The following is a 26167-nucleotide window of genomic DNA, read 5'->3' as shown; positions in this document are numbered from 1 at the left end:
TTGTCTGGAGAGTCAGTTGATGTGTCTAGAGTTCATAATAAGCCCCAGGGATACTTGCAGAGGCCTTAAATAATAGGGCATCTCAGGGTTTGTATAGTAGCCAATGGGAGGATGCAGGTGATTTCAGAAGGCCTATCTAATTAGTCATATTAATGAGCCTAAGGCAATTAAGAGACCAGAGAGGAGGAGCTGAGGGGGCCTCAAGGTAGTGGCATCTCTAGCCCTGCCCAGGGAGGGGACCCTGGGGGACAGCCAGGTGACTTAGGGATATGATAGGCCCTGGATCTCCAGGCTGGGCAGGGACTGAAGCTAACAGTAAGAGAGAGGCCCTTGTTGCCTTCTGCATCCCAGGTCTGTGGCAACAAGGGGTCTGAAATGCCCTCGGAACACCTAGTCACATGCTTCCACTGTGCTGACACCAGCTCCTCACTGTGGCCTAGAACACCATGCAAGATGTGGACCTGCCTGCAAGTCCAGGCTCATTGTCTACCCTGTTCCCCTGCCTCTCCACCCTTCAGCCATACTGGCCTCCTTTGGTTTCTGGATGCAGAAGACTTTGCCCTGTTAGCCCTAGCCCTCTCCATAGTTCTGTGTAGTGGATCTTCAGTGTGCCAGCTGCCTGTGCTGGTGCCCAAGAGGTAGCACACAGTGAAGTTATGGGTACGGCCTCTGGCCCAGAAGCCTCGCTTGAACCACTGCTCTACCGCTTAATAGCTGTGTGAACTTAAGCAAGTAATAGAACCTCTCTGTGCCTGTGTGTCCTCTGTCAAGTGATGTTGTTGAAATGTTAATATGAGCTTCAAATAGTGTCTAGCACATGGTGAGTCCTGCAGTTGTTACAGTCATGATTATTGTTCTCACGAGGCTCAGAGAGGTCAAGATCTGCCTGAGCTCACAGGGCTGGTACTTGGCAGTTTTCTAAGATGTTGTTTTCCAGTACATCACTGTTGCATTATGAATATCCCCAGCTAACTGCTGATATTTTCCGTGCTATATATTCCATGATTTTGTATACTCTGTCCCGCTACTGTTTCTGTAGGTTAAATTTACCCTTGTCAGACCAAGTGAAGGGATAATGGAGTTGGAAGACTAAAAAGGCATACAGGCACATTCCCGTGGACAAGCAGTTTACATTCTAATAAGAGAAGAGGAATAAAAAATAGCCTTAACACAAGGTCATGTGTAATGAGGATTGTGAATTCCTGAAAGGTAGGAATATCAACAATCATAAAAAATATAACCAATGTTTTTGGGAGCTCACGGTGTACAGGCACTGGGCTTTACAATCCTCACAAAAACACCTCAGTAGGCATTAAGAATCCCATTTTACAGATGAGCCTCAGCAATGTTAAACACCTGTCGTAGGTCACATGATAACTGGAACTTGGGTCTGTCTTCCGCCAAATCACCACTTTGGACCAGTCAAGGCAGTGGTACAGGGATGAACATAGCGCGGCTTAGCCGCAGTAGCTGGCAGGAGAGAAGGAGATTTAGCAAAAAGGACTTGGGGTCGTAGCAGCCGGATAGGCAGGAACCGGGCGGGGTTGGGGGAGGCCGGGCCTCAGCTTCTAAGTTCCGCAGAGGTTGAGAACGGCTGTACCCACGCCACCCGCACAGCCCCGGAGTCCCACAACAGCTCATCTTCCGCCCTGCACCACACGTGGGTCCTCATTCCTGGGAGAGCGCCTCTGATTGGCTGGCTCTGTCAGGTGGCTCCCGCGGGCCAATCAGCAGGAGGCAAGGAGGTGGGCTGGGCCATCTGCTCTGCCTGCGTGGAGCCTCAGAAAAGGATGTCTTATGCGTGAGGCCGCGCTGGGAAAAGGCTGTCGATGTCTGGCATGCCCCAGTTCCAGCCAGCGGTTGCCCTTTACGCCTATTTATCAAAATTTGCCACTAGCCCTGCCCCATCGCTCAGAGATACAAAAGAAGACTAGACCAGCCTTCCTCTTGGGCTTTGGGTCCCGCCCTAATGCTTCCTCCCGCTTTTGTGCATCTTTCTCCTTTCGCTCCCCTGGAGCTCCAAGCCTTCCTGTCTTTTTGCTCCTTCCAGGCAGCCCACAAATCGTGTAGTCTCTTCCCCTGTTAAGAGAAAGATTTCAACGCCTCTACAGCCAGGCTCTGCCTCTTTTCCCCTCCACTGACCCTGGCCTCCCTTTCTCATCTCCCTCCTCATCCCACTTAAGTCTGGCTTCAGATCACCAGCAGTCCCACTCTGGCCAAAACCGGTGGTATTTCATAATCTTTGTTGCTCCACTTTGCAGCATTTGACTCTGTTGACCCTTTTGGAACCGACAAGATTTCCTGGAGCTCCCACTCTTGTCTGGTCCCTTCCTACCTCTTTCCTAAGCCCTTCTCTGTGCCGCCCCATCATGGGCATGCCTCCCCTTTTTCCTGTCTTTGCTGATTGTTTACCCAGACTCCCTGAGGGATCTCGTCTGGTCACTGGCACCTCCTAAATGCCAGTAATTTCTGAGCCTCAGTCTCTAGCTTGGATTTGTCCTGCAGCTCCAAACTTGCTACCTGAATGTCTCACTGGTACCTAAGGCTGAAGGTAGGTGTTTCATTCAATAAATATTTGTTAAGCTGAGGGTTCATTTACAGTATAAATATTTAAAAACATATCTTTACATATAAAATAAATATGTAAGTATTTACTGCTGTGTGCCAAAAGCTTGGGAGTACTGTGTCACCTGTAACCAGCACACAGTGGGTTCTTCATTACTGTGTGCTGAATTCATGTAGGAATGAATGTTGGCATAGTGCCTGGCACAAAGGAGGTGCTCAGTGTTAGTTGCCTCATCCCTCAGCCCAGATCCTCTCTATGCCAGGGATGGGAACTGTCCCATCACCTCACCTTCAATGCAAAAGCTACATAAGTGAGATAAACAAGGTAAACAAGAAAAAGCTGAAGTGAAAGTCCTCCTTGTCCTGTCTAATATTCTACTCCCAGGGCAGTCTACTCCACAAAGGCAGCACTGCTCAGTGATGGGGCAGGAGAGAGAACCTGGAGCTGCCATTCTAGGACAGGCAGATGCTGCAGGCCGACTGGGAGACATACAGACCAGAGTTCAAATCCTGGTCGGGTGATCATATGGGTCCTACTGGACTTCTGTGAGCCCACATTTCCACCTGTAAGTTGGAGATATGAATAGACTCTACCTCATAGAGATTTGTAGGGATTTTCCCAGAGCTCTTAGAGGCACCTAGCAGGCATTGGTACTTAGCTATTGTTTTGACTGAGAGACAGCAGGTAAAGATGATTTTCCCAGTGGTGCACTATCGCCATCGTGTGACGAGATGGGAAATTACATAAGGGAGGTTCTTTGGCCTGAAAAGGGCTACCTAGACTTGGGCTTTCTGAAACCTGAGAATTTGCTCCCGGCTGCCAGCACTCTCTGCTGTCTAGGCTCCCTCAGGCCTCCAGTGTCAGTGCTATCACCTGTGGAGGAGAAATCATCCCACCCAGGTTTAGGGCACTGGCTGTGCCTTTTCTAACTGTAGAACTTTTGGTGGTTCTGCACTGTGTCATTCAAGCCTTTTCAGAGCTGGTACCCTTGACACCTGCTCTGTGCTTGGAAATCAGGGCCATCTAGCTCCAGACCTGACTCGAGATGCTCCCTCTGTTTTCTCCTCCCTTCCCACCTCTCCTGAGCTCCCTTTGTCCTCCCCCTGATTCGGGACCCTGAAGTACATTTCCCCAGGAAGCATGTTAAGTTCCTGCGACTGTATTCACGTGAACAGCAACCATGTACTGATCACCTGCTGTGTGTCTGGTGCTGTGCTGGACCCCTTATGGGCATTTATTCCGTATACTCTTCACAAATCCTGCTAGGCAGTTTGCTATGATTGCCCCTATTTTGTAGAAGAGGACACTGAAGCAGAGAAAGGTAAAGTGACCCACCCAAAGTCGCACAGCCATCAGGTGACAGAGCCCTGCCTATAACTGCTAGGACACCTAGTATGGTGGAGAAGGCAGACAGACCTCACTTCAAATCCCACCTCTGTTGCTCACTACTGACTTCCCAACTTTGAGCTCAAGCATCCTGTCTTCCTCTAAATGAGATGGCAGCCCCCACAAGGCATAGGTGCTGGCTCCACGGGGCAGGCAGTGTTTGGGGACATAACACCAGGGATGAGAAGTGGGGAGGGTATCACGGCTGGCAGTCAGAGCTGGTATGGAACACAACTGGGGTAAGTTGGGGTCCCATTAGGGAGGCTGGAATCAATGACTGGGAGCCCCAGCTCAGGACCTGGCCAGCAAAAAGTAGGGGCTCAGGGGTCCAAGCTCCCATCAACTATCACCTATGTAGCCCCTACCTGTTCTCCTAACACCCACCCTAGCCTTTCCAGTGCCTTTCCCACTGGGCAACCTCGTGTTGGCCTTTCCAAACACACATCTGATCATGTCCTTTGCTGCTGAAGATCTTGTCCTCCCACTGCTCGCTGGGGACTCAGCCCCTCACCACTGCCCGTGAGCCATGTGTGGTCAGTTGCTATAGCCCTACCAGCTCTGTCACCTTCTCTGGTCTCTGGCCCTTCCCATCTCCTCGAAGCCACCTTAGACCTTTGCAAATGCTGTTCCCATAGACTGAAACACTCTTCCCTCCTCTCTTTGCGTAGTTAATGTGGAGGTGCTGGAAGGTCTAAGGGTTGGGGAGAGGAATGGAGAATTTGAGACCTGAAAGAGGAGTAGAGTTTGGAAAACTGGTAGGGAAGAGAGAACAACCTGTGTAAAGGGATGGAGCTGCATGTGTTGGGGGAGGGGGACAGGTAGGGATTGAAGCTAATAGGAACAAGGCATGCCTAAGGCCAGGGTCAAATCCTTACGTGCTGTGCTAAAGAGCTTGGACCCCAGTTCCGAGGGCAGTGGGAGGGTTTTGAGCAGGGGTGGTTACAGCAGTTCCCCTGGGTAGGGTAGAGAGGGCATATCAGCACCGCTCTGAAAAATGGAGCACCCAGAACTGAACAGTCCTCCAGGAATGACGTGATCACCAGCAAGGAAAGACATCTCTTCACAGGATCCCCACCTAAAACCTCTATGGGTACAGTCTAAGGCCCCAGCCACACCCAACATGAGGCTGAAGCGGGATGCTACATTTCTTGTGGCCTCCAGGAGGTGGCACCATCACCCCAGCGTGTCCCCTCCACCCTGTTCCCTGCTCTGGAGACCCCTCCCAGGGTGCAGAGACCAAAGAGGAAAGAAGAGGTGAGTGAGGGAAGGAGAGGAGGAGGCCAAGGGCCCAAGGGGTGGTTGGGATGCAAGTCACAGGACGGGGGAGTTGGGGTGGTACTGGCTCCCATTTGATTTTTTCAGGGTCAAGCAGGTTACATCATTCTGACTTAGATTTTCACCATTGTGTGCCTCACCCTCTTCCATGCAGCCCATCGTCAGGCCCCTGAAACACTCACAGGGACCCAGCCTGTTTACCCAGCTCCTGGCCATTGCCCAAGAACCTCCAAGTTCTTGACCACCTTCCTCTCCCCCCCGCCACCATTAGCAAGCCCTCTTATTCTAAAGACATCCTTCAATTTTCACTTCTTTCCATCGCCTGGCCACCATGGGGGCCTGCAATGTGGCTGTGCAGGACGGTGCTGGTCCCAGGCCAGAGGATGGGAGGGGAAATGGACAGTCCCTCTGTGGATGCTCTGGGACTCATTACTTCCATCACCTTGGGAGACCACATGTGTCCTTTGGGGGTGCTGTCCCAGTTTCCAGCTCTAACCAGACACTAAAAAAGTCCCCTCGCCCATCTCCCCACATCTGCGCTAGTAGCCCCTCACTCTCTGGTCTCTTCACTCCTCTGGGAGTGATATCTGAAGCCTGCAAGGCACTCTGTGGTGTGGCCTCATCCGGCAGCATGTCCTCCCTAACTCTGTGTGTGCTCTGTCCACTGGCCGAACTGGAGTGGCTCAGATTCTCCCCACTCCTGCCTGCCTCCAGACCTCTGTGCAGACAGTTCCCTCTGCCTGGAATGCTTTTCTGCCCAGTCATCACAAGGCCAAGTGCTCCCCTCCCTCAACTCACATATCACTTCCTCGTGGAGCCCTTCCCTAGGTCGGATCAGGATCAGTCCCCATGGTAGACATTCACAGCTGCAGCCAATCGATCTTCAGAGTCTGTGTTAATTATAGTCAACGCTTTCCTGGGTGTTTATTTAATGTCTGTCCCCACCTCTAGATTTCCAGCTCCTCAGGGCAGGGGCTTGTCTTCATCACAGGGTATAACCACCGACTAGAATGGCACCTGGTATATAGTAGGTGCTCAATAAACGTTTGTTGATTTACTGTGCCTTCCGGCCCTCTTCTGTGGTTTCTTCTTCAACTTGGTCACCCACGTCACCTCCTCTGGAAAGCATCACTGACCCCTGCCCTGGGTGTACGTTGCTCCTGGGCTTCATTCCTGGGCTTCATTCCTTTGTTTGCTTTTCAATTCCCTTTGGGCCTCATTCCCCACTCTTATCTCCCTGCGCCCCAGGCAGCCGTGCTAATGGTTTTGTGTGTGTTCTTGTAACATGTGTGTTCTCTGTGTCATTTGTGTGTGTTCTCTGTCTCATTTCTTTTGTGCAAATGGCTTTATGCTTTTGAGCTCACTACATTTCTTACCCTTTCCACTCAGCACTAGGCTTCTGAGGTCCCTTCACATGGCTGTGCATCCACTGGGTCCTCTGCACGTGTAATCCATCCATCTCCCAGTGATTGCCAGATTGCCTCCAGATTGCCTCCAACCCCTCCTCCAAACTTCTCCATGTGGTCCTGTGTGAGGATTTGGGGAAGGGGGTGGTATATATTCAGGGAAAAATTGCTAGATCATAGAACATTCGTTTATATAATTAGCTGAAAGCTCCCAGGTGGCTCTGGGATAGCTGCACCCACAGTCCAGGTGGGCCCCCCATATCCCTGTCAACACCTGGCATTCTGTAGCTTGCTAACTTTTGCCAGTCTGATAAGTGCAAAGTGAGAGCATCTCTTGCATAATTCTTGAGTTTCAGGGTCTCTTCATAAGCTTGCTAACCTCTGATTTCCTTGTCATTCAATCACCTCATCATACCCTCACCATAGCATTTTTTTTTTTTTTTTTTTTAATTTTTGGCCACACCGCACGGCCACCGGGATCTTAGTTCTCTGACCAGGGATTGAACCTGGTCAGTGGAACCACAGAGTCTTAACCGCTGGACCACCTGGGAAGTCCCTGTAGTATTTTGAGGTGTCTTTTCCTTGTGGATTTGCAGGCCCTCCTTAGATGCCCCATGCTGTCCTGACACAGCATGGGAGAATGCTGGCTTACAGGCAGACACCCTGAGCCTAGGTGCTGTAAGGGCAGTGATGGTCCTGAGCCCTCTTGGGGTTCCCAGCACCACATCAGAGGGTGAGAGGAGGGTCGACCATCCCTTGGTGGATACTGTAGGGCTCATCACTGTGGTCCAAGACTATGTGTGTATTTTGGGGGGCACTGTCTTAGCTCCTAAAGGGGCTGGGAAGCCTCTTTGAGATCAGCTCACCAGCCTGGAATTTAAATTTTGAATCTGAGAAATTTATTCAACACGTATTCATTCCGTGAACATTTAGGGAGCACTTACCATGCGCCAGACCCCGTTGTCGACATTCAGGTACAACTGTGAACGGGACAGTCCCTCGGCTTCTCAGAGCTCGCCTTCTAGTGAGGTGGCAGCTAGTAAAGAGTGAGCAAATAAGATAATTACAGAAGAAAACAAACAAGGGGCTAAAATATGGAATAACAGAGGGGGGTACTTTGGCCAGAGCAGTCAGGAGAGTCCACTCTTAGGAGATGACTTTCATTCTTTTTTTTTTTTAATAATTTATATCACTTTTAAAAATATTTATTTATTTTTATTTTATTTATTTTTGGCTGCGTTGGGTCTTTGTTGCTGCGCGTGGGCTTTCTCTGGTTGCGGCGAGCGGGGCTACTCTTCGTTGCAGTGCACGGGCTTCTCATCGTGGTGGCTTCTCTTGTTGCGAAGCACAAGCTCTAGGCATGCAAGCTTCAGTAGTTGCGGCACACGGGCTCAGTAGTTGTGGCTCTCAGGCTCTAGAGCGCAGGCTCCGTAGTTGTGGTGCATGGGCTTAGTTGCTCTGCAGCATGTGGGATTTTCCCGGACCAGGGCTCGAACCCGTGTCCCCTGCATTGGCAGGCGGATTCTCAACCACTGTGCCACCAGGGAAGCCCTATATCACTTTTTTGTGTTTGACTTTTTAAAAAAGTTTGTTTATTTATTTATTTATTTATTTATTTTTGGCTGTGTCGGGTCTTAGTTGCGGCACGCAGGATCTTCGATGAGGCATGCGGAATATTTCGTTGCAGTGTGCGAGCTCTTCGTTGAGGCATGCAGGCTTCTCTCTAGTTGTGGCATGCAGGTTTTCTCTTCTCTAGCTGTGGCGCACAGGCTCCAGGGCATGTGGGCTCTGTAGCTGTGGCACACAGGCTCTCCAGTTGAGGTTCAAGAGCTCAGTAGTTGTGGCGCGCAGGGTAAGTTGCCCCACGGCATGTGGGATCTTAGTTCCCTGACCAGGGATCAAACCCGCGTCCCCTGCATTGGAAGACGGATTCTTTACCACTGGACCACCAGCGAAGTCCTGATGACCTTTGTTCTGACAGCCAGCCAGAAGCACCAGTGGACTAGCATTCCAAGCAGAGACCCGCAAGTAAAAGGCCCTGAGGTTCTCATGAACTTGGGGTGGTGGAAAAACAGAAAGAAGTTCACTGGAGCTGGAGACTCGATGGGGGAGGGGTATGCAAGGAGTTTGGGGAGTGGGCAGGGGTCAGTTCAGGCTTCGTCCCGTGGGCCTGGGTTCAGCCTGGACTGGTGTGTGAAGTGGCAAGAGGACAGTGTGGCTCTGTAGGAGGGCGCTGGGCCCTGGAAGCTCTGAAACTGGCTCTGGGGCAGCCTGAGGTTTGGGCCAGGCAGCCTTGGAAACTGGTGTGTACTCAGAGGGGATACTTTTCTTCTCTGGTATTTTCTCTTTTCTTTTCTTTTAATTAATTTATTTTTTTGGCTACGCCGTGCAACTTGTGGGATATTAGTTCCCCAACCAGGGATGGAAACTGGGCCCACAGCAGTGAAAGCACAGAGTCCTAACCACAGGACTGCCAGGGAATTCCCTCTTTTCTTTTTTTTTCAAAAAAATTTCAATTTTCAATTTTTGTAAATAAATAATACACATATCAGGTACAAAAATCAAAAGAAACAAAGGTCTCCTCCCTCCTTGACCCCAGCCACCTAGTTCCCCTCCCCAGAAGCAGCCATGGTGACCACCTGCCCACCCTTCCCAAGCGATTGCATCCCTACAACTGCAGGTACATGTTTCACAGGGACATGCGTGTGCTGCTTCATCTTGAATTTTCCCCTCAGCAGTGTAACGCAGAGCAAATTCCCCGTCAGAACACTTAGAGCCCCTTTGTGAAGGCTCTAGAGCTGTCCTGTCAATACACAGCTCTTTAAACTTATATTTAAATTAATTACAATAAAATAATCAATCCCTCAGTCACACAAGCCACATTTCAAGTGCTCAGTAGCCACGCATGGCCAGTGGCTACCGTATTGGACAGCACAGATAGAGACTATTTCCATCACTGCAGACGGTTCTCCTGGACAGTGCTGCTCTAGAGAATTCCATGCTATCCATCATTTATTTCTAGCCTGTCTGCCTTCAGGGGTGGCTTGGAAGGGACCACGCCATAGAGGCGGAAGCTCAGCTATGTGAGGTGAAGCCTTCCTCAGCACACGCAGTGGGTCCCCCAGCAATTATAATAATCTCAGTCCCCCAGGATCCAAGGGCTCCCTCCTCTCCTGTGACCTGATTTCATAGGGGTCTCAGGTGTTAAAGGAAAGGGCCTCTCTGACCAGGAGCCTTATCATTGCCCTTACCAGGTCATTCAGTCGTTTGACAAACCTTTGTGGGCCTGCCCTGCACTGGACCTGACTTAGAGGGGGAGTCCATGAGGCTCCTGCCCTGAGTGAGACAGAGAGAGCCATAAATGGGTTGTTCCAGTTGTGCATAGAGGCAGAATGCCTAGGCTGTGCTGTGAGATTAGCGTGGACTTCCTGGAGGAGGTGATAGCTGAGCCAAGCCCTGAAGGGAACAAAGATGGTCTGGAGGTTCGAGAGCTGCGAGAAGCCCACAGCCATATGCTGCAGGGTCAGCGGGTGCGATCAGTAGGGCCAGGTCAGGCTGGGCCCCAAGTACCAGCACAAGAACATGAGGTTGGCACTAGGGGGCCTGGAAGGGGCTGGTGCTGTGGCATGTGAGCTGAGACTGGGTAGGAGAGGAAGCAGGGAAAGGCAGGGTGAATTCAGCTGTTGGCAATTTCACGCCATCTCCTCAGCCACTTCTTGGGGACAGGCCCCAGCCTTGGGGCCCAGGTGCCGATGAAGGTCAGATTTCGGTAGCAAGAGAATAAAAGGAGATTTCCTCTGGAGGGGGGCCCTCTCCCCCCAGAGAGAGCTGCAGCTGCCTCACACACATACTCTGGGATTAGGCTAAATCCGACAGCAGGTGGCAGGGTGGGAGGGGGGCTCCCAGTTAGGGTCCCGGAGTGTGGGAAGGGGCGGGCAGTGGCGGCGCACACCTGAGTGTGTCTGTACCTGAGAGTGGGTCTCCTCCATCCCTCCCTTTGTTCAACTCTTTACTTTGCCTCACTTTTGCCTGGTGCTGCCCTGGGTGGGAGTTGGGAGGGCAAGGACAGTAGCCGCTAACCTGGATCAAGGGCTACATGAACATAGGCAGGGGAAGGGGGCAATGCCAGATGACTTGGAAAATGGAGGCAGTTTTCCCTGGGGAGCAGAGAGAGTAGGTACAAGGGGGTAGTTTTTCACTGAAAACCTTTTGTGCCATTGAAGTTTTTGTTTCAGTTATTTAAACCATGAACACGGAATGCCTCCTTAAAACGTGGTTCTCAAAGTGTGGCCCCAGCCCAGCAGCATTTGCATCCCCTGGGAACTTGCTAGAAATGCAGATTTCCAGGCTTTACCTCATACCTACCAAATACAAAATTCTGGGGTGGGACCCAGCAATCCAACCCCTCCAGGTAATTCCGATACATGCTAAAATTTTAGAACTACTGATTTAAAAACTACCAAAGCGGGCTTCCCTGGTGGCTCAGTGGTTAAGAATCGCCTGTCAATGCAGGGGACACAGGTTCGAGGCCTGGTCTGGGAAGATCCCACATGCCGTGGAGCAACTAAGTCCGTGCACCACAACTACTGAGCCTGCACTCTAGAGCCCATGAGCCACAACTACTGAGCGTGTGTGCCACAACTACTGAAGCCCGTGCGCCTAGAGCCCGTGCTCCCAACAAGAGAAGCCATTGCAATGGGAATCCTGTGCACCACAACGAAGAGTAGGCCCCACTTGCCACAACTAGAGAAAGCCCGCACACAGCAACGAAGACCCAACGCGGGCAAAAATAAATAAATAAAGTAAATAAATTTATAAAACAAACAAACAAACAAACAAAACTACCAAAACAGTGCTTGCTTCCTGGGGATCACACTTTGGGGGAAGGAGACTCTTGTGGGCATCCTTCTCTATAGCAATGAGAGCCTCTGAATAGGAGGGCTCAGCACGAAGGGGGTGCCCAACTTGGAAGGGGTCCTTGGGAGGCTGCCCCAAGAAATGAGGTTTAAGTGAGATCTAAAGGGCAGGTGGGGCTTGGCCGGGTGAGGGGAGGAAGAGGAGTGTCCCCCAGAAGGAACAGCCCATGTGAGGGCCCTGAGGTGGCAGGGATGGAGGCCATAGGGCTGGAGCTCAAAGTGCTGGGCCCAGCACCTCTGTGCTTGGGTGTCATGAATGACCATCCACCAGTGTGCATGGATATTCCATTAACAGGTATCCTCTTCTTCATGGAAATCCAGAGCCTCTCCTGGTCCTCGGAATGGCTGGGCCACCAGGGCTCTGGGAATGATCCTTGCAGTGGGACAGGCACCTGGTCCCAAGCACCAACTCTCCCATTTGCCCCCATGTAACCTTGGGCCAGTCACTTCCTGCTGAGCCTCAGTGTCCTCATCTGGGCAATGGGGACAAGAATGCTTTCCTGGGAAGGGCTGCCACAAAGAGGGCATGAGATCATGGCAACCCAGGCCTGGGGGCCATTCCCTCCTAATCCCCATGCAACAGCCATTTTTGACTGAACATTTACAACCACTCCCCAAGGCATGTTGTTGTTCCTGTGTTTCAGGCTCAGAGAGGGTAACTTCAGTCACAGCAACACACACACACACACTGTGGCCAGCTTGCCCCTCCCTCCCAGGCGCTGATTCCCTCCCAGCAGCCTCTTGCCCCTTGGCTCTGGCTTCTGACATCTGAGTGGCTGTCTATCTGTTTCTCCCACCAGAGCCTTGACTGACACAAGCAGCCAGCAAGTGGTAGAGTCCGGATGTGACCCAGTGCTTTTCGGAAAGGCTCCTGAGGCGGGCGTCACTAGCTAGGAAGCTGCTCAGAACCCAGGCAGACCAAGGGGGTCGGGCTCCACATGCTGCCATGATGCCCAGAGCAGGCTTGGGGGAGGGGAGATGGAGCAGCAAAGCTTGCACGGGGGAATTAGTAGCATCTGTCTCATTCTGACATGGGCTGTGAGGAATGTGGAAAGGCCCCAGTAAGCACGTGCCTGCCAGGGATGCTAGCAGGGAGGGGGCACAGGGTGGGCAGCTGAGCCCCTCTTGGACCCCAGGATCTACCAGGCGGCAGCTGCCCCTGTCACTCTGATGAGTCTCCCATGTATACAGGACCTGCCGGGAACCTGGGGTGGGGAGATCAACTCATCTCCTTCCTTAGACCCTAATCCTTGTGACCCTGTGCCCATCACATCTTCAGTTTCTCTACCATTAAACTGGGGATACTAATCTTTATCTGGCGAGGCTGTGGTGAGGGAGAGTGGTGGGTGGCTGAGCCTGGCACAGCAGTGGCCTCACGGTGGGAAAGTGGAAAGTGGGGGTTCTCATTTGTCACCCTCTTGTCCTTACACACTGCTCTTAGCCTCCCAACCCTTTTCTTCCCCAGGCAGGCTCTGAGGGATCGGCCTCTCCCGTGATTGGCTAGGCTGGTGAAGGACACAGTCACTGGCCAGTGACCCCAGTGGGAATTGGGGCTCAGTCAGAAAGTTTGGGGGGACTCCAGGGAGCCAGAGGGGGTTCTTGAGTGCAGGGGGAGCATAAGCCAAGAGCTGGAAGCTGCCTGTAGAGCCACCTGCAAGGGAATGGGAGGGAAGGGGATGGAGGAGACCTTGGGCGGGGAGGGGGACACTCAGGGCCACCGCAAAGGCCAAGCACCTGTTTTGTTTTTTTTTTAATTAATGAATTAATTAAATTATTTTTGGCTGCGTTGGGTCTCCGTTGCAGTGCGCGGGCTTCTCATTGCGGTGGCTTCTCTTGTTGCATAGCATGGGCTCTAGGCACACGGGCTTCAGTAGTTGTGGCGCACGGGCTTAGCTGCTCCGCAGCACGTGGGATCTTCCTGGACCAGGGCTCAGACCCGTGTCCCCTTCATTGGCAGGAGGATTCTTAACCACTGCATCACCAGGGAAGCCCCAAGCACCTGTTCTTAGCGAAACACTTGGCATGACCCGTGTGAACTCTGCAGGGCGTCCTTCCCCAAGCATGTGCTCATCCAAGACCTATTTCATCCTAAACCCTAAGCCGTGGGAGGTAGGCAAGGCAGGAGCACCCCATTCATATAGGCAAAGAAAGTGACACTCAAAGAAGTGAGAGCACTGGCCTTGGCGCACTGGAAGTGGCAGGCTTTGAACTTCCTGGCTCCAAGTCCAGTGTTGTCTCCATCCATTAGGGAACAGGGCTCCTAAGGGAAAGGAAGAGGTCAGGGATGACTCCCTGGGTTTAGGCCTGGTGCTTTCTCTGAGATGGGGCATCCTGGAGGAGGTACAGTTTTGGGGGGAAAATGAGTAGTTCAATTTGGGACACGGTGAAGCAGAGAGGGCACAGTGGGTGTGTCAGGAGACCTGGAGTAGGAAGAGAAGCATGGCCATGAGCTGCTGCTCAGTCTTCCAGGATGGCCCCAGTCCCAAATCCTTAAATCCAGTCCCTTCTGACCCTGTATGTACTTTCAGCCACCACCCCCTGGGAGGCCATGGGGGCAATCCAGGCAGCTTCCACAAATGATGTGTCCTGGATGGGCACCCCTGTTCCGGCAGAGCAGAAAAGAGCACCAGGCACTGGGTCTGTTATCTCCTTGTGATTCAGGGGCTGAAGAGCAGCAGTAACCACTGGGATGGAGCTGGAGAAGGTTCCAGGCTCAGAGCCCTGGGAAGCTGATCCCTCCACCCCCAAGAGGGTGTTTGAGAACAGGGCCATGATGGCCTCCCCAGGCGAGGACCAGGCAGGCAGAGACAGCTGCAGCCCAGCCAGGCGGCAACCAGCTGTTGCCTGGGAAACTGGCCAGGGTGGGACGGGGCGGGCACAGCCTCCACAAGCCCCCAGCCTGAGCCGCAGAGCGTGGGAGCGGGCAGCAGCCTCGAAGCTGAGTTTCAGGCTTTCACGCTGTGTTAACGGTCAGCTTGGTTAATGCTGAGCAGATGGGGGAGGGGTGCTGCCAGCTCCCTTGGGGACAGTCCCAGGGTACGCACACACATACACATATGCAGAGGGTACAGGAGTCCTGCCAAGTGGGTGGTGCCGCGTGGACTCCTCTGCCCGTTAGCACTCGTTCACACTATCACATATACAAGATGGTGCTGGTAAGACAGACTAAGACAGAGGTTCACACAGGCTCCTGGGTCCACCCTGAGGCAGCTGGAGGTGGATGTAAACCCACGGCCGGGCATGGAGCCCTCAGTCTGTGTCACCCAGGCAAAACTCCCAGCTCGGGGATCTCTCCACCCTGTTCCCCCTCCACCCGCTGCAGGGAAGACACCAGGCAGGCACACAGTGGTTTATTGCAAAAAAGAAAATAATTTATAAAAGGCCATTTGCTTCTGTGTTTTGGCAGGCTTCCAGCCTCTCAGCTAGCAAAGGGGCCAGTGCTCTTTCCACCGAGATGCTGGGATAAGCAGCAGAGGGGAGGCAGGGGAGGCCTGGGGAAATGGGGTTCAGAGGCCCAAGACCTTTCTTGGTGTAGGGAAGTGGGGAAATTTAGGACAGCCTTACAGCCAGGTCCAACCAAAGCCCTGTAACAAGGACCGAGTGCCAAGGCCCAGGAGGCCAAGCAGAACTTTAACAAGCCATTAGAACACTGGGGCCATGATTCCAAGGCAAGGGCAAGGCCTTGAGACTGGGGTTGAACTCTGGCTTGAGACCCAGAGGCCAGAGCAGGAGTCTCAACTAGGGACCCCAGGACCAAAGACAGACCTCCCCAAAGCAGAACCAGAGATCTGGGACAGTACCTTTAGGTCAGGGCCTCGGGTGCCAAGGTCAAGCACCACCAGCTTGCGGCTCAGCCAGGAGGCCCAAGGCTGCTGGCCGGCCTGCCCATACAACTTTGTGCCTCTGCTCATGTCTGCACCCCAGGGAAGGAGAAGGGGCTGGGTCCCAGGGGCAGGGGGTCGTGGCTGAAGACAGAGTCGCTGGAGGAGCAGGTGCTGCTGGCGTCCCCGCCAGCAGGGGAGTAGGGTCCAAAGGTTAGGCGGAGGTCGAGGTACTACGGGGAACAGTGCTGGTCAGCCCTGGTGGTCAGGTGGGACAAGGCCCAGAGGGCAGTGGGCACAGGGGGGTCCTGGGACAACAGGGGCACAGTACCTCCTCAGAGACGGCCAGCAGGACCTTGTCCAGTGCCTCCACCAGCTGCTTGAAAGTGGGCCTCTGAGAGGGTGCTGCGTGCCAGCACTCACGCATCAGCCCGTACCTGGGAGAGGTGTGGGGGAGCGTCAGAAGGAGCCTCAGGCCTGGGTGAGCGGGGACCTCACGGCCCTGGGTGGGGGGTGTGAGGAAGGGGTAGGGTTTGACGTGGGGTAAGTGAGGCCATTCAGTGGAAGGGTACCAGGCCAGGACCTCCCTGCTGGGCTGAGGAGGAGGTGGTGACAGTGAGTTAGTGCTAACCACTCTCTATGGCCAGGCCCTGAGGTCAAGGTCAGGGCAGAGGCGAAGGACTGGAAAGCGGGGTAGAGTGGGGTGAGGCCTCACAGCTCTGGGGGGCAGTGTGGGGGCCGGTCCATCCGATGCCCCTCCCGTAGCAGCGAGAACAGCTCCTCCACTGGGATGCCAGGGTACGGGGAGCCCCCGAGGGTACAGATCTCCCACAGCAGGATCCCAAATGACCACCTGGAGGCAGAACCCAGGCTCAGCAGGGCACAGCTTCACTCCCTACCCCTGGGACTAGGATGGCGGACCCCACAGCTATGATCCACCATGGGGGTTGGGATTAAGGTTTCTTTTAGAGTCTAGTCGCATTCAGGTCCCAGGGCTGTGTGACCCTGGGCAAGAGCTTTGCCCTTTCTGTGGGGTAGGATAATGATCGCCTGCAGACACCCCAGGCCCCAGCTTCTAGGACCCACACGTCACTCTGGTGTGTGTAGACTCTGTCAAACAAGGCCTCAGGTGCCATCCACTTGACAGGCAGGCGGCCCTGGAGGGGAGAAGAGTGCACATTGCTGCTAAGTCCCACAGGTCCCGGTGCCCCGCCCCTACTGAGTTCTGCCCTGCCTCCCTTACATTGCTAGTTTTCTTGTAGTAGTCAATGTGGTGGATGCCACGGGCCAGCCCAAAGTCAGCGATCTTCATCACATTGTCCTCGGTCACCAGCACGTTGCGGGCAGCCAGATCCCGGTGGATGCACTGGGGGCAGGGCAGGGATCTTAGGTTTATGAGGGCACAGCTGGAAGCTAGGCACACAGGACCTCACAGTAACCCTGGGGGTAGGGATCATCCACCCATTTTACAGATGAGGAAGTCAAGATTCACAGAGGGGAAACCTAAGCCAACTAACTTCAGGGCCCACAGCCTCTCTCCTGCACTGCCTCTTCCTACCTGTGTGGTAGGGAGTATGTGAGGAAGGAATGGGGATATGCGGTGTCAACTGTGTACAGAAGGACTGAGGGGTTACAGAAGGACTCAGGAACACAGGGTAATGAAAAAGGGGAGGGAGAAGTTGGGGCATTTAATGCAGGGCAGGAAAGTGTGGGGATGGGGCAGTTGGTGTGGTCCAGAGTGCTGCCCGCTGCCTGTACCTTCCGCGACTCCAGGTACTGCATGCCCCGGGCCACCTGGTAGGCGCAGGAGACCAGGGCAGGGAAGGAGAGCGGCCCCTCGCTGCTCCGAGGCCCGTCAGGGCTGAGGTCAGGGCCTGGGGGGCGGCGGGCTCGCAGGAACTCCCGCAGGTTTCCCTTGGCGGCACACTCCACAATCACATACAGGGGCCCTACAGAGGCGAGGGGTACAGGGAAGCTACTGAGGCTGTGGCTCCGCATCCCAACCGTCCCCGTCCCTAGCCCTGCCCCACCCCACCTTCCTGGGTGCAGACACCCAGCAGGTTGATAATGTTCTTGTGTCGGCCAATCAGCTTCATCACCTCCATCTCAGAGACCAGGTCTGCCAAATCCTTGTCGGAGGCATTGTCTGTAAGGATGACAGCCAGGGTGACTACATAAGCGAGACTTTGGGTTGGGGACAGGACACGGAGCCCTGGACTCAGAGTCAGGAAGGTCTGGGCCTGAATTCCTGCTAGGCTGTGTGGCCTTGAAACAATCTCTTAACCTCTCTGAACCTCAGGATCATCCTGTATGAAACGGGACAATGGATCGTGCCCTACTCTCATAGCAGTTGCAAGGATGCAACAAGATCAAGGATCTAAAAGTGGTAGGGGGGCTTCCCTGGTGGTGCAGTGGTTGAGAATCTGCCTGCTAATGCAGCGGACATGGGTTCGAGCCCTGGTCTGGGAAGATCCCACATGCCGCGGAGCAACTGGGCCCGTGAGCCACAACTACTGAGGCTGCGCGTCTGGAGCCTGTGCTCCGCAACCGGAGAGGCCGCTACAGTGAGACGCCCACGCACCGCGATGAAGAGTGGCCCCCGCTTGCCGCAACTGGAGAAAGCCCTCGCACAGAAACGAAGACCCAACACAGCCAAAAATAAATAAATAAATAAATAAAACAAAAAACAAAAAAACTGTAAAAGTGGTAGGCCTGCCAGTGAGTGGGACCAGGAAACAGGAGAGAGAGGGAAGAGCTCTGAACAGGAAGGAAGCTCTGTCTGGAGGGCTTGGTGTTACTCCCTGAATGGGGTGAGAACTCCCGGGGGCGGGAAGCGGGCTGGCGACCTGAGGTCTGTCTGACCAAGGCCTGGCGTCCATCTGGCCTGGGAATTCAGGGAGCTGCCAGTGGGGCGCAGATGGGGAGGCCAGGAAGGCACTGCTCCAGCTTCTTTTGAGAAGGCTAAGGACCAGGGGCTGAGCCCCCAGGGCTGACCTGTGGCCCTGGGCCAATGACATACCCTCCCCACCAGACCTCACAATGCACATTTCTCAATCCCTGCCTCCCAGAAAGTGCCAGGTGGCCCCAGCTGTGCAGAGAGGAGGGGCCGGGGGGAGCAGAACAGCAGTTTGGGCTGCTCTTAAAGAGGGGGCTGGGGAACAGCAGCAAGAGGCCCCGATGGTGGGTCCCAGGTGTGCTCTGAGCCCCTTGGGGTTGCTGCCTGGGCTGTCCTCCAAGACAGTGGTGAACACAGGGGGACAGACCTGGGAAGGGCCTGGGGGAGGCTGAGGGTGTGATTTGCGGGGGAATCATGGGGGAATGAGGTGGAGGCCTTCAAGGCTGATAAGGTTATTTGAGGCCAAGGCTGACACGGGGTATCAAACCCATCACCCTAAACCCTTGTAGTCATCATCATCCCAATGGTTAAGACTTTAGGCACCAGGCACTTTCCACAAACCTTGCGCTGGGAGGCAGGGACTATTATTTACCCAATGTGACACGTGAGGAAACTGAAGCTCAGAAATGACTTGCCAGGCTCAGCAGCAGAGTTGGGCCCCAGGCCCACGGGTGGGATCGGATAGCCTCTCTTGGCCCTCAGTGCTCACCCGCTAGCACTGAGAGCCCCGTCTGTTACTCCCAAGGCCACCGGATCTCCCCCAGGCTGCCAAACTCACCTTTAAGCATCTTGACGGCCACAGTGCTGGCTTGGTCAGGCCGGATGGGGTCCATACCAAAGGCCTCTGCACACACCACCTGCCCGAAGCAGCCCTCGCCCAGGGGCTTTCCCAGGACCAGCCTGCAGATGAGAGACGCGGCCTCCGCCATCAGGGCATCATTCCTGCCCAGAGTCTGAGCCCCACCCTCACTCGGCACCGCATACCTGTCCCGGGGGAACTCCCACAGTGGGTCGAGAGGTAGGTCTAGATTCACGAGGCCCGCAAGCAAGGGGGGGCCACTGGAGGAGAGACGGACACCCCGCACCAGGGACGAGCTTGACTTGGCTGAGGAGCCTGACTCCAGGGAGAACTGCAAAGTGAGAGACCTGGTCTGTCTGCTGAAGCCAAGCTGAGGCAGGAAAGCTGGCCCAGAGCCTCACTACGGGGACACAGAGGTGGGGACAGCATGGTTGGTACCTGTCGGGCCAGAGGGAAGCGGGACAATTTCTGCACAGTGGCAGGCTGCCGGGGGTGCCGGCCGAGGAGCACCTGCCTGCGATACAGCCCGGCCAGAAGCAGAAGCACCATCAAAGCCAGAGAGCCTGATGTGTACAGGATGATGTCCGTGTACCTGCCCTCAGGCGCTGTTGCCGTCCACATGAGATCCTCCTCTGCCCACAGAGAGACATACACACAGACAGAAACTGACCAGTCAGTGATCAGATGGCTGGCCCCACTCCCTCTAACTGAGGCCCTCATGGCTCCCAACATACATAGGGACACACACCAAGAAAACTGCATTTACACCCCGTCCCGCATACCCACACCCCAGAGAGTCACACGGACAGTCACACGTGGACACGCATAGAGGGACCGCTACAAGCAGAATCAAACACACAAATCCACACACCACATCCCAAATCCAGACCCCACAGGCCAAGGAAGACTATCTACCCAACAGGTCACAGCCCTGTGGAACCACAGCAGAATCCCGCAGCCTCTCCTGGCCCCCTCAGGAGCTCACCTGTCAGCACCGTGAGCCAGGCTGACTGGTAGGAAAGGCCGATGGAGTTGCCCGCCAGGCAGGTGTACTCGCCTGCATCCTCAGCAGACACATTCCGAAGGTATAGGACCTCCACCTCCGAGCTATTGATGTCTGCTGTCTGGGGAAGGGGGACACATTCAGGGGTCACAGCAGGGCCTGGGGCCACACTGCGGCCAGGAAGGGAGCTGGGGACCACTCCCTACCACCCGTGGGAGAATGGTAGAGTCAGGTGCCGGCAGGGACTGGACCTTTAAGACTTGCACATAGGGGAAGCCATCGGCACCGAAGCTGCTGCCGTTGATGACAATGTGTTTCAGCCACTGGATGTGGGGCTGGGCGTCGCTGTACACCTTGCAGAGCAGCTCCACGTCGCTGCCCACCACAGCTGTGGTGTTGGCTGGGAGCCCCGCCTGCAGGATGGGCCGGTGCGGGGACCGCTCTGGGGCGGGGCCGGGCCGTCAGCCCTGACCAGGCACCCACAGAAGCACCCTGGTCACCTGCCTCCAGCCTCCCACCCAGCTCAAGGGAGGGACCTTCCTGATACTCAGCTCAGACCTTGTTCATCCCCTTCTTACACTGTTTAAACCTTCCATGGTTCCCCATTGCCTTTGGGGTCAAGGACAACTTCTCAGCCTAGCACTCAAAAACCCTCCAGGCCTGGCTCTCTGCTTAAATGCCACACCCCAGGCATATACGTCCGCACAAATGCATTGTGTTCTTTATGCCTATGGCCTTTACTCAGCCTGTGCTCTCTGCCTAGATGTCTTTCCCATGTTTCCCCTCAGCCGAGCCCTGCTCCTCCAAGCCCACATTATCCCCTGTGCTTCTCTTGGACCCACCTGGGCAATTTGAGTAGCTTGAGTGAGTCATCTAAAAGTCCATCTTGCCTGCCAGACTGGGTCCCACCTGAGGGCAGGGTCAGGGCTCCCACCCTGACACCGCCTTGCCTGCCCGCTCACCCAGCACGTCCAGCAGATAGCTGTAGCGGATGCTGCCCAAAGAGTTCTCCACAAGGCAGGTGTATGTGCCACGGTCCGAGGGCACCACGCTTTCCATCACCAGGCTCCAGTGCTGGTGGCGCAGCTGGGAGCAGGAGAAGTGTCCATGAGGGGCCACCGAACCATGCCCATCCAGGGGACCAGAGCATGAGGAGGCTATATTCTGCCCGCGGGGGTCTTCTCAAGCTCTCTAGGCCCTGGGGAGGCCACGCCAAGGCTAGGGACCTTGGAACAAAGGAGAAGGCCCCAAGAAGTATCTGAGCCGTGAGTTCGAGTCCTTGAGTTTTAGCTCTACTTCTGAGCTGTGCCACCTTGAACCAGTTTTTGCCCTCTCTGAGTCTCAGCTTCCTCTGAGACTAGAGCCTGGAACTGACCCTGTAGGGTCTCATCATGAGAATGAGCTGCTAAAGCATATTAATACCTGCTGGTCAGTGATCCTTCCCACTTTACACATGGAGTTGCTAAGGTCGAGAGGTTAAGTCACTTGCCAGAGAGTGGCAGAGTGGGAACTTGAACCAGAGCTGTCCAAGTCCACAGTCTAGTGCTCCTTCTGGGGCCCTGCAGCTGCCTTCCTCAGTAGAGAAAGAACTGTGGGTTTGACTTGAGGGGACCGGTGGGGGAACCCGGAGACTCACCCGAATGCCTCCAATGCGATGCTCCCCATGGAAGTCCTGTCCATCCTTGAGCCAGCGGATGGTGGGCGTGGGGTTGCCTGCAGCTGGACAGCGGAATTTGATGGTGTTCCCGGCAGGCACTGCATGCAGTTTCTTCTCCATGCGCTGTGGGTGTGTCCAGTAGGGTGCTGGCGGGGAGGGGAAGGGAGAACTCAGTGCCCTCAGGAGGACCACCTGTTTACACACAGATCTCTTCTCAGTGACCAGTTGGAAGGCAGGGGAATGAGTCCTTGAGGAGTCGCACTGACCTTGCTGGGGGTAAATGTGCTCATTCGAGGGGCCTCTGTGGGTCTTGGGGTCCTCATCACCATTGCTGGAGGTCATGGAGTCTATGTCAGGGACAGAGGGAGGCATTTGAGGCCCAGGACAGAGAGTTTCTCTCCCCAGGGACCCCTTAGCCACTGCCAGACCCCCTTACCATCCACAACCAAGGTGACATTGTGCAGGACAAGCATGGAGCCTCGTGTCAGGCAGAGGTATCGGCCAGCGTCTTTGGGTAGGAAGCTGGCGATCTCCAAGCGGCCTCTCCAGCCTCGTACCCGGCCAGCAGGTGCCAGGCGACTGCCCTCCTTGTACCAGTGGCCACTGCGCTCAGCCCACCCACAGCATAACCGCACAGGCTGCCCAAGGGCCACAGTCAGCTCCTGCTCTTGCTGCTCCGGGCTGGGGGCCAGGCAGGGCTCTGTGGGCCGAGGGCAGAGGTCAGTAAGCTGAGTCAGCCCCCTGCATACAGAGAACATGCTGCACACTCATGGCAGGAGCACCCCTCGACACATGCTGGACACCGCTGCTCCTCCACATACACACAACCACATGCTACAGACGGTATGTGCAGGGCAAATGCCACGCCTCTGGTGCATTTCACACACACGGTGCGTAGCACACATGCTGGACAGGACATGCCACCGTCCAAGAAACACACATATACACACAAGGCACATGCTACAGGTGCCACATATAACACCTCTGGGGCACATCACACTCATAGTGCATACACCACACATGCTGGCTGGGCCTCCCAAGCCACACACCCAGCGCACAGAACACACACACACAACACACGCACACACACACAGCCAAGGGGCTCACCACCAGCTCTGCGGCCCACCTCAGGGCCCTGCACCCTGCAAGGCCAGTCTCTCTTGTGGACACAGAGATAGGTGGATGCTTGCTGGGAGCCAGACACTGAGTCTCAGTGGTTGGTCCTGGCCTGCTGCCACCTCCTCAGAGCCTGGGCCAGGATCTTCTCCAGTCTTGCTCAGCCAGCAGCCCCCTCCTGATGCCCACTCTTCCCACCCCTGCCACCCTCTCCCATCTTAGAGGCCATACCCAGCTCCGCTTCCTCAGAGGCCTCAAGGGACAAAGCTGGAGCCCCAGGTGCCCCCAGCAGGACCCCCAACAGGGCCAACAGCAGCCGCATCTCCTTCCTGCTGCTCACAGGGACCCAGGCTGGGCCTCCCACTGACTGCCTTCCTGAAACAGAGAGGGCGAAGAACTCGTGCTAGACGTGCACCTTTGTTGGCGCTACGCCGCTATCTTGCAGATGAGGAAACTGAGACAAGAAATGCCAACTTGTCCAAGCCCCTGCTAGGCAGCGTCAGGGCAGAGACTAGAACCAGCTCTGCTGTTGTCAGAGCCCAAGGCCTCCCCACAGTAGGTTGTGTGGTGCGGGGCCAGGGCTGGGCTTCCTGCTCTCCTTGGGTCCTGCTGAGACCCCGGCACAAGTTCACAAAAAGGGCAGGCTTGGGATTCTTTCCTTAGAAGGAAGCAGAGAATGGAGACACGTATTCTGCTCTCTCTCAGCACACATAATTTATTTTTTGCTGAATAAATGAATTTATTACTGAAGAGCAACCCCCCCCCCCGAAAAAAAAATCTGAAATACAATACAAGGCCAAACTTCAGCATCTGGATGTTATCTGATCTGACCCCCGCTCCTTACAGCATTGCTGACATTTCCATGACCAGCTTTGGATACCTGCAGTGGCAGGGTGCTCACTACTAACAAGGCAGTACATTCTATGGCAAGCAAAAGTTCTTCCTCATTCTGAACCAGAATTGCATTCTGGGGTTACCTCTGTTTTTTTGTGTCCCCACACTTCCGTCAGAGGCACACAAGCTCTTGTAAAGAATGTAGACTCCAGTGTCTGACAGAGCCAACTTCAAATCCTGACTCTTACCAACTTGCAAGTCCCCGTCCTTCTCTGGGCTGCTGTCCTCACAGGACTGCTTTGAGGAGAAAAGAGAATGTATGTAGGGCTGGGCACACAGAATTTTGGAATGTTTTCTTCCCCTTCCCCGTCCCCATGACTGTCACCCTTGGTCTGCTCTCGGCCAGCCACCTCCGCTGCGGGTGCTGTTCCTGTCAGGTGTGATGTACACTCCCTCCCCACCTAGTTACCCTCCTCCAAACGCCACCAACGATGTCTCCATCCTCTGAAAGGAACACTCAAAACTGAGCCTCAGCTGGCAGGGGAAGAGGGTGACTAGTGTAGTCCCAGGGGCTCACTGGCTGTCACCTGGGGCTGGGTAACAGTCAGGTGGCACTGGTGTCTCTGGATCCACCTTGCCCGGGAATTCCACTGCACCCTTTCTCCTCAGCCACTGCCCCCCTGTCCAGCTCTGGTTCTGAGGCAGGGGACACTTAGCTTGTCCTGGCCAAAGCCATTATCTCCCCCTTTGAACTGCTTCTTCCCTGGGTTGCCCCCGCAGCTGGAGCACAACCTGTCCAATCCCTCTCTAGTCCATCTCACCTTCCCTGCCTGAACCCAGAGCACGCTATGGTCATCTCTAGCTTGGGCCTTTGCAAACGTCTCCCTGGGTTCTCCAGCAGTGTTTTAAAAATTACAAGTCTGCCATGTTCCGCCCCCCACCCCCCAACACCCACCAGCTTACAAGCCCTTAATGGCTGCCTGTGTGCAGCAGGATCCAGTCCACACTGTTTATCCAGCATCCAAGGCCTCCCTCCCTGCCCTTGTCAATCTCATTGGCTGCACAGTCAGCTTCTTCAGCACTGGGAAGCCATTGGCTTTCCAAACCGGGCATGTCTTCTCTCTTGCCCATACCTCTCTGCCCCCACTTCTCCAGCTGGTTCAGATGCCACTGTCTCTGTGCCCACCCCCGGTTTCCATTGCCCCGTCTCTGTGAAATCCCCTCACTCTGCTCTGCTCTGCAGGGAGGGCAGCTCTCTGGGTTGGGAGTGGAGTGGGAGGCCCAGGGATTTTATTCCCACCCCCAGGCTACCCTGACCTCAGAACCTTAGTCGGGTCACCTGCCGCAGCTGACCGACCGACTGCCCTGCACGTGGGGTCGAAGGGCCTGACTCTGGCATAAAGTAGTCCTGTGTTCTCCAGCCTCTCGCACTCAAGCGCTTGGGGAGCCTGGGCAAATGACTGCACCTCTCGGAGCCTCAACTTCCTCATCTCTATTCGGGGCGCGCAGACGGTCCAGCAGCAGAGGGACCAGCGCGCTCTTCCTCCTCCACACCTACCCGGCCACCTTGAGGGGAAGTGCCTGTCAGCGGGTCCTGAAGGGAGCTGCAGGGACAGCTGGCCCGCCCCCGCCCCGGTGGGCAATGAGTAACCAGCTCCGCGGCCTGGGTGCTCTTTGGACAGAGCGGGACAAAAGGCCCTGTGTGCGCTGCGGGTTACTGATTTACCGTCCCCTTCACCCCCTCGCCGAGCGGACGCCCAGGTTCCCAGTGCTGGGAGGGGTCAGCTCCCGGAGCCCCGCCGCCGCTCGCCCCCTGGCGGCTGGGAGCGCAGCCTGGGCCTGCACAGGGTCCCGGCTCACCTCGAACCTCCAGATGGCCCCGCTCCCGGCACAAGTTTCCGACTCACCCGGGTCCTCCGTGGCCCCGGTCCCAGCTCCCGCCAGCCCCTACCCCCGCGCCCAGGGGAACCGAAGACTCCGCTCGGGAGCTGCTCAGCCCCCGGCCGGAGAGCCAGGAATGCACCCGCGACAGCGGCGTGGCCGCGGGCGGCCCAACGCCCCGCCCACCTCGGGTTTCACCTACTTCGGGCCCCGCCCCTCCTGGACCAGCTCTATCCTGACAGCTGCTTGGCCTGCAAAGGCCCAGCGCCCCGCCCATCTCTGGTCCCGCCTGACCTAGACCAGCTCCTGATAGCGGGTGGCACAGCGTCCCGCCCACCTGGAGACCATTCCTCGAACCCAAATGCGCCGAGCACCCTAGGGGGCCAGCCCAATCCCGGCTGGCACACCCCTTCAGACTCCGCCTCTTTTGCCCCACCCAGGCCTGGCTTCCAAGTTCTAGTCCATCGCTCCATCCCCCGCTCTTCACCTCCCAGGGGACAAGACCCAGCAGTCCAGATCTGCCACCTCCGCAGACCTTGGCTTAACCTGGCTCCTCTGTCTTCTGCGCAATCGTCATACAGACCACCCCTCTGCCCCCACCCCCATCCGTT

At 55.3% G+C, this 26167-nt stretch overlaps 1 protein-coding gene across 2 annotated transcripts; it reads right to left on the bottom strand.

Moving 5' to 3' along the window:
- Positions 1-13335: 13335 nt before the first annotated feature.
- Positions 13336-25576, bottom strand: FGFR4 (fibroblast growth factor receptor 4). 2 transcript variants are annotated; one of them, XM_068536428.1, is made up of 20 exons: positions 25536-25576; positions 23924-23969; positions 23073-23216; positions 22162-22425; positions 21992-22072; positions 21705-21871; positions 21031-21154; positions 20320-20510; positions 20051-20189; positions 19504-19697; positions 19251-19396; positions 19045-19166; positions 17406-17516; positions 17129-17319; positions 16614-16736; positions 16457-16527; positions 16086-16223; positions 15702-15807; positions 13729-13809; positions 13336-13548 (listed from the first exon to the last, which is right to left on the bottom strand). In XM_068536428.1, the coding sequence occupies exons 3-20, from the start codon at positions 23161-23163 to the stop codon at positions 13480-13482; spliced, it is 2409 nt and encodes an 802-aa protein (XP_068392529.1). In that variant the 5' UTR covers positions 23164-23216; positions 23924-23969; positions 25536-25576; the 3' UTR covers positions 13336-13479. The 2 variants fall into 2 exon arrangements, with proteins under 2 accessions (XP_068392529.1, XP_068392530.1); XM_068536429.1 differs by lacking the exons at positions 13336-13548; positions 13729-13809 and adding an exon at positions 14903-15603.
- Between the last annotated feature and the right edge of the window lie 591 nt (positions 25577-26167).

The sequence above is a fragment of the Eschrichtius robustus genome, chromosome 2 (assembly GCF_028021215.1).
Source record: "Eschrichtius robustus isolate mEscRob2 chromosome 2, mEscRob2.pri, whole genome shotgun sequence".
Classification (NCBI taxonomy): domain Eukaryota; kingdom Metazoa; phylum Chordata; class Mammalia; order Artiodactyla; family Eschrichtiidae; genus Eschrichtius; species Eschrichtius robustus.
This window is presented reverse-complemented; position numbering and strand designations above follow the sequence as displayed.

Coding starts and splice junctions, on each gene's coding strand:
- FGFR4 (XM_068536428.1), bottom strand. CDS start 23,163: ATGCGGCTGCTGTTGGCCCTGTTGGGGGTCCTGCTGGGGGCACCTGGG. Junction 15,808..16,085: donor CCACACTGCCCCCCAGAGCT/GTGAGGCCTCAC, acceptor CACCTCTCCCAG/GTACGGGCTGATGCGTGAGT. Junction 13,549..13,728: donor GCCACTTCCAGTGCGCCAAG/GCCAGTGCTCTC, acceptor CGCTAAGAACAG/GTGCTTGGGGCTTCCCTGGT.